General features: G+C 40.1%; 2 protein-coding genes across 4 annotated transcripts; one reads left to right on the top strand and one right to left on the bottom strand.

The window, feature by feature from the left end:
* Positions 1-208: 208 nt before the first annotated feature.
* On the top strand, positions 209-4,376 carry LOC125246229. 3 transcript variants are annotated; one of them, XM_048157143.1, is made up of 7 exons: positions 210-591; positions 687-787; positions 1,066-1,192; positions 2,042-2,140; positions 2,318-2,590; positions 2,867-3,050; positions 3,926-4,376. In XM_048157143.1, exons 4-7 carry the CDS (start codon positions 2,118-2,120, stop codon positions 4,238-4,240), a joined length of 795 nt encoding a protein of 264 aa, XP_048013100.1. In that variant the 5' UTR covers positions 210-591; positions 687-787; positions 1,066-1,192; positions 2,042-2,117; the 3' UTR covers positions 4,241-4,376. The 3 variants fall into 3 exon arrangements, 2 of the variants coding, with proteins under 2 accessions (XP_048013100.1, XP_048013099.1); XR_007179789.1 differs by lacking the exon at positions 2,318-2,590 and having other exon boundaries at positions 209-591; XM_048157142.1 differs by lacking the exons at positions 210-591; positions 687-787; positions 1,066-1,192; positions 2,042-2,140 and having other exon boundaries at positions 2,156-2,590.
* Positions 4,377-4,522: 146 nt separating this feature from the next.
* Positions 4,523-6,930, bottom strand: LOC125244415. The gene is made up of 4 exons (XM_048154503.1): positions 6,853-6,930; positions 6,521-6,719; positions 6,100-6,390; positions 4,523-5,615 (listed from the first exon to the last, which is right to left on the bottom strand). Exons 1-4 carry the CDS (start codon positions 6,928-6,930, stop codon positions 4,585-4,587), a joined length of 1,599 nt encoding a protein of 532 aa, XP_048010460.1. The 3' UTR covers positions 4,523-4,584.
* Between the last annotated feature and the right edge of the window lie 180 nt (positions 6,931-7,110).

Below are 7,110 nucleotides of genomic sequence, written 5' to 3'. Positions count from 1 at the left end.
AGACACAATAATAGATGAATTTACACAAAATTAACCCATTCAAAGGTGTACATTTACTTGAATCTCAATACTGTGTGTTGTTTCCTGCAGAGAGATTGGGACGATTCGAAGGGCTCTGGTCAGTCAGGGGGTCCATTCAATGTATTTTGTATTAAAGCAAGAGTTCAGAACTGTCAATTGCAGGGTTTCAGTCACGTGATTATGATGATGCGCGAGGGCGGGAAGAAGGCAGATGGAGGGTAGGAAGTAAACATGGAGAATACGTCTATAGAGGAAACCGTTGCAGAAAGTCAGTATTGTACGGATTTAGATCCAGTTTCAAGACATAGATACAAGGAGTTAATTAACAGATATGTTGGACGTGACCCGTACCTCATGAAGATGAGTGAGTTTTCAGTAGAACTGAAAGATTTACCGACAGTTGAGGCTGTTGACATCACCAACTATCTGGTCCTTCAGACATCGTACTACAACAGACAGCAAATGAAGGCCTATAAAAGTCTGGAGGCATACAACTTTTTTGTCAACGGATGGGTCCACAACCTCGGTGTCAAACGGCTCCACGATGATCATCGTTTGGTCTTCGCCAGAGTGAGTGTTTGTTATATTTTTTTGTGCTAAGAGGCTAGCAGTAACGCAACACATCTTTACGACGACGTTAGTCTGACAGTCGTCTATGTTCCAAGGTAAACCACTCTCAGAGGTCAAGCGAAACACCTCTGAAGACCTGGATTATTGCGAAGGAGGCTGGAGAAGTCATTGCAGCTCATTGCAATTGCATGGCAGGGTAAGTAATTTATGTTGGCTAGGGATGTTTACAACGAGATCACACACACACACACACACACACACACCTTACTGCTAGCATACTGTGTACTTCAGAACCAGCGGAGAGAGAGCTTTAAGGAATAAACATGTTGATTAATGTAAAGTGCTACTCCATCCATATTAGTATAAGTAGGCTATATTGCACATCATCAAAATGTGCTGATATATATGGCACTTTGCCACTTGTGCAGATTGCATTTGAGGTTTAAAAAATGTCATATTGTGTTCTGTTCACAGACTATCAGAATCGTGTTCTCATGTAGGGGCAGTTCTTTTTTCCATTGAAGTTGGGGTAAAGATGCGAGATTCAGCTTCCTGCACAACAGAGCAGTGCAAGTGGCTCATGCCATCACATGTAAAAAAGGTAAGGTGACACCTTCACAGCAAACCTAATGTGGGACAGAGAATGTTATTTTGGGACACTGTTTAACAGTAGGCTAAATTATGATGTTAATAAATTAAAAGGATAGTTCACCCAAAAATGAAAATTCTGTCATCACTCACTCTCATGTTGTTGCAAACCCACATAAATTTCTTTGTTCTGATGAACACAAAGGAAGACATTTTGAGAAATGTTTGTAACCAAACCGTTTGTGGACCCCATTTACTTACATAGTATTCCTTTATCCTGCTATGGAAGTAAATGGGGTCCACGAACGGTTTAATTACAAACATTTCTCTAAACATCTTCCTTAGTGTTCATCAGAACAAAGAAATTTATGTGGGTTTGTAACAACATGAGAGTGAGTAAATGATGACAGAATTTTCATTTTTGGGTGAACTATCCTTTTTTGATGTTTATATTGTGCCCCTTTGGTTATGTCTTTACTCTGGTTAATTCATCAGGACACAACATACAGTAGACAAGTAGATTGCTTGCCTTCGTCTACATTTCCTCCTCTATGAGGGGATGTTCATTATATTTCATCTTACCTAATGTCGGTGATTATTAAAGTATTTCTATTCTATATTCTGCCTAAATCTGTGTAGCTTGTGACATTGTGGTCAGTCACAATTTCCCTGTTGGGCAAAGAGGAGTTAAGGACAACAAAGACCCACATAAATACAGTTTGGCATCTCAATCCTGTGATGATAGCCTTACCTGTTTTCCTCACAGCCATCGGATAAACGGCAGATTTAAACTGCATATAGATATGTTATGGACCCCAGAAATGTGGAGTTAATGATCTTCTTTGTGTTAACTTATTTTCAGATTCCTGCTGCTCCAGTAGCTCTGATTGACTTCTCCTCAGCAAAAGCAAAAAAAATAAAGCTTGACCGTTCCATTGATGGCAGGACAACTGACAACAAGGTTGGGAAAATCACTTCCATGCCCAAGAGTGAAGAGAGGGTCAGAAACATATGCTAGGTTTTTTGAGACATTAAGCAAAAACTGTCCAAGGAGTGCAGCACTGATGGCTAGGGAGCCTTACCACAAAGAATTCATCCCCAAATCTTGCATGCTTCCTAAAACTGTTCTTGAATACAGAACACCAGAGACTCTGCAGCTTCCCCCCAAAGAGCTTGGAGAGCTATGCCAGGATTTCCAGCTAGAAGAGCTCACCCTGTCTCAAGTTCAGGCTGTAGAGAGGGCAACTCGAAGTCAGAGTGCAAGCAGGGTTTGGTTTAGGCAAAGAGCAGGACGTGTAACGGCCTCAAAGCTGAAACAAGTTCTTAAGACCAACCCCCAGCAGCCATCCAAGAGCTTGATCAAGGGCATATGCTACCCAGAAGCATATAGGTTCACCACAGCCGCTACAAGGTATTTAGGGTTTGAATTAGGGAAAGGCAAAGGTAAGATTTGGGGTATGAGGCATGAACAAATGGGATATGAACAAATGTTTACTGTTTTCATAGTTGATTCATGGTATGGACAGCCCTGAAAGATAAACATTAGTTATAGGGTTATAAGGGTTATGCAGGATTAGAACTAAGTATAGGGGTTAGGTTAATGGCATTTAAATCACTGAACTTGCTCTACATGTGCAATACAAAGTAATAATTTCCGTTTCATGTGTTGCATGTGTACTGTGTACAGTTATGGATGCAAACATGAAGCACAAGCCAGAGGAGCATATGAGAAGCTGATGGTTCGGGAGCATGCAGGCTTCTCCTGTATGGACAGTGGTCTCTGGCTGAACCCCAAGTGGCCATACATGGGGTCCTCCCCTGATGGGATTGTCGCTTGTGACTGTCACGGAACTGGCATCTGCGAGATTAAGGTAACATTACAGTCTCTGTTGTAGTAAATTCCCTATATCTCTAGTACGAGTCAAGTCTCAAGTCCTAAACTGAGCAAAAAGGCAGAAATTATCTTTGTTAAAGGAAAACGAATCTTAACTTAGACAAATGAATACATACCTGTCTTTTTTCAATGTGTGCACTTCATCTTTGCCCAGTGCGTTGTGAATGTGTTAGCATTAAGCCTAGCCCCATTCATTTCTTAGGATCCAAACAGGGATGAATTTAGAAGCCACTAAACACTTCCATGTTTTACTTATTAAAAGACGGTTACATGAGTAGTTACACGAGTAAGTATGGTGGCACAAAATAAAACGTGGCGATTTTCTAAGCGGATAAAAAAATAACTATATCATATGGCGGAAGAGCACTTAGTTTGCAGCACTTCGACCTCAGCGCTCAGTAACATCACTCCTGACTTCAGAAGTTTGAGTGGGGGAGGGTGGGTTTTTAGGAGATGATGTTACTGCGTGCTGAGGTTGAAGTGCTGCAAACTAAGTGCTCTTCCGCCATACAATATAGTTCTCATTTTTTATCCACTTAAATCGCCACGTTTTATTTTGTGCCACCATACTTACTCGTGTAACTACTCATGTAACCGTCTTTTAATAAGGAAAACATGGAAGTGTTTAGTGGCTTCTAAATTCATCCCTGCTTGGATCCTAAGGAATTAATTGGGTTAGGCTAAATGCTAACACATTCATGATGCACTGTGCAAAGATGAAGTGCACACATTGAAAAAAGATAGGTATGTATTAATTTCTCTAAATTGAGTTAAGAACATAGTAAAATATTGAAAAACGATGGTGTTTTCCTTTAATCTATTGTTCATATGTCCTTCTCACTGTTATTTTAGTGCCCACACTCTCACCAGGATGAAGCCAATCTGCGCATGTGTGCAGGGGAAAAGAGTTTCTGCCTCATCAATGATGGAGATAATGTTAAACTGGACCGAAGTCATGACTACTACTACCAAGTTCAGGCACAGCTTCACATTGTAGGTGCTGAGTACTGTGACTTTGTTGTGTGGAACTGTAATGACATTTTTGTGGAAAGGATTTTGCCTGATTTTGAACTTTGGGATGATGTGATTCCTAAAGTTGAGTGCTTTTTTAGAAACTGTTTACTTCCAGAAATACTGGGACAGCAAGTTACAAACTTACATGTGTAAAATATGATGAAACGTTATGTACTTAGTTCCAGGCACTCTTGAAAGTGGGCTGTGTGATACATTGCCGTTATATCAATACTGTTGTATGAGACATGACATTTTGAATATTGTTATGATTAAATGCTATTGAGAATACAGAATAATACATGGTGGTTTATTTACAAGATTAGATTTTTCAACAATTGTTATAATAACTACAAGAACATGGTGTGCAATAATAAATTGGAATCTATTTCATTACATATAATACATATCGCCAGTACAATTGGATTATTGGATAAAAATATTACATTTAAAACATATTAACAAAATGATGTCCCTCTCTCTTCTCCTTCCCTTTCTCCTTACTCTAATGGGACAACAGACTCACAAAGATTAGACAAGACACAGCAAATAACCCCAATCTTGTCAATCATTGCTAGTGCCTCACCTGGTTTTGTTGCCATGTGCTCTATGGGCATAGCCCTGCTTTGCAGAATCTGATATTTTCTTCTGACTAAACCGATGACTCTCTCAACATGAATACGCAAATTCGCTATTTTTCTAGTTTCTGCCACCTCATACGCTGACAGCTGTTTTCTCCCCTTGGTAAATGCAGGTATCTGTAGTGAAGCACAGTAAAATCCCACACTATCACCAATATTGAACCCACGGTCTGCTAGAACAGTATCTCCAGGTAACAGGTTTTTTAGGAGGCCACTCTCTATTGTGATCTGTTTATCGCTGACTCTCCCTCCCCAGGCACAAGATATGTAAGTGACATAGCCTTGGGGTGCAACACCAAGCAGAAATTTTACAGTATGGTGATGCTTGTAATTTGACCACGTTTGAGCTTGGGCTAGTAAATTAGAGGGCTTCTCAATAAAAACTTCAAAACAATCAACTATCACAGCAACTTTACATCCAAATGCCTGTCTGAATGCCATTGGCATTGTAGCTTGAAGTACATGCCGCTCTGGCCACTCAATTTGAAATTCTAACCTGTCATGAAGTATGTCAATTACTTTATGCCAAACTCTAGAAGCAGTGGGCAGAGAGATCTTGAACCTAAAAGCTAAATCTTTCAGTGGGAGATTTAGTCTCAGCTTCATCAAAACTAAGATGAACTGTTGAAATTTAGACAGCACAGACATAGGACCACATGTGATGTAGGGTTCACACAGCTCAAAAATCTGCATTAAAACCAAGAAGTTGGGAAGCCCTGTGTAGAACTTTGTCTTGTCTTCATTTTTTTCAAAGGACTCCTGGTTGAACTGTGCGTCCAGTGCTTTGGTCCGAAGATCTCCCAGCTCTGTTGTGTTCTGTCTCAGAACATCCTCCATCTTCTCAATGTCATCCATCGTTAGTTCAGTCTGGCATCCGGCATCTACATAGTCTGCAATATAGCAGTCGGGAGCATAATTAGTGAAACTCACAGGTGAAACATAACAGGTGAAACTCAAAATTAGAGTATTGTGCAAAAGTTAATTTATTTCAATAATTCAACTTAAAAGGCAAAACATTTTTCACAATATTCTAATTTTGAATTTGGGGTTTCATAAGCTGTAAGCCATAATCATTTCAATTATAACAGATATCGGCATGAAATATCTCACTTTGCATGACTATATAATATATTAGTTTCACCTTTTAAGTTGAATTACTGAAATAAATGAACTTTTGCACAATATCCTAATTTCTCGAGTTTCACCTGAAATTCATGAATATGAATTATGTGCGTTTATGTGAAGTTATCTTTTTGACAACCTTTTTACAAACATGCAAGTTCTCTGGTCCAATTACACAGGGTGATTTTCTGACAATCACATTTGTAACATTTAATAATAATGCTAGTTACACATCTTAGCACAATAATTTACCTTGATCATTTAATGTCCCATTCCCACTGATGTCCTTTGACTGTGAGTTGTCAGCTGACTGATTCGGTTCGGAGCTCTCGGCTGTCTGCGTTAGATCCGGGCTCTCAGCTGTCTGTTGGAGATTCAACATAGCCTCTGCACATTCCGACCGTCTTTGTTTGTCTTCCTTGAGCTTCATCCTCTGCTCTCGTTGCAGAGATGCCTCTGATTTGGGCTTAGTTTTTTGGTAACCGAGGTTGACTGTCGGAGCCCAGTCTACCGACTCAACGTCAACCGAAGCGCTAGGGCAGCCTAAACAGTCACAATGAAGTCCATATTAGACTAACCGGTAACTTAATAATCATTACTAAGTAAATTTGCATTTAACGACAACCTATAGATATATAAACACAGCCACAAAAAAGTTAGCTAGCTAACATACCTCCGACAAAGTGGTCACTGCAGACACGGGCATTAGCAGACTCTGCTCCTCCCGACCGCAGACGTACGTTTAAAATCCACTTTTTACGTCGTTGTTCTGTGAGCTTTTTACATTTCTCACCTTTATGAACGACAATCTTTGGAACTCTGAAAAAACCCTTTCCTTTTTCACGGTTAGAACGATTGGAGCAAGCCGTAAACTGCACAAAACATTGGCATTTTTACAGACGGCAGATCCTCGCTAATTCACTCCCTGCCCTCCATCTGAATTTCGCGCGTTCGCGAAGCAGCAATGTGACGTCACGTGAAACCAACCTATTTGAAGAGGCCAACAATGATGAGGCTATCAGTTGTCGGCGTCTGTCTGTGGTGTGAATTGCCTTTAGGCGCTTCACTATCCAGACAGTCCATTGTCGGCTCAGATCAGAGCATGTGTGAAACAGCACTTTACTGAACTGCACCAAACACTTTATATAGAAAGACGGTGCACTCAATGTCAAGAACCAGCAAAAACACTCTAGAAACCAGATCGGAAACCTTTATCTTTATTACTTCTGTTAATGTCAGTAGGTGTTATTAACTATCTTCCAA

Source organism: Megalobrama amblycephala, linkage group LG14 (genome assembly GCF_018812025.1).
Source record: "Megalobrama amblycephala isolate DHTTF-2021 linkage group LG14, ASM1881202v1, whole genome shotgun sequence".
Classification (NCBI taxonomy): domain Eukaryota; kingdom Metazoa; phylum Chordata; class Actinopteri; order Cypriniformes; family Xenocyprididae; genus Megalobrama; species Megalobrama amblycephala.
Note: the sequence above shows the minus strand (reverse complement) of the source record. Positions and strands in the feature narration are given on the sequence as shown.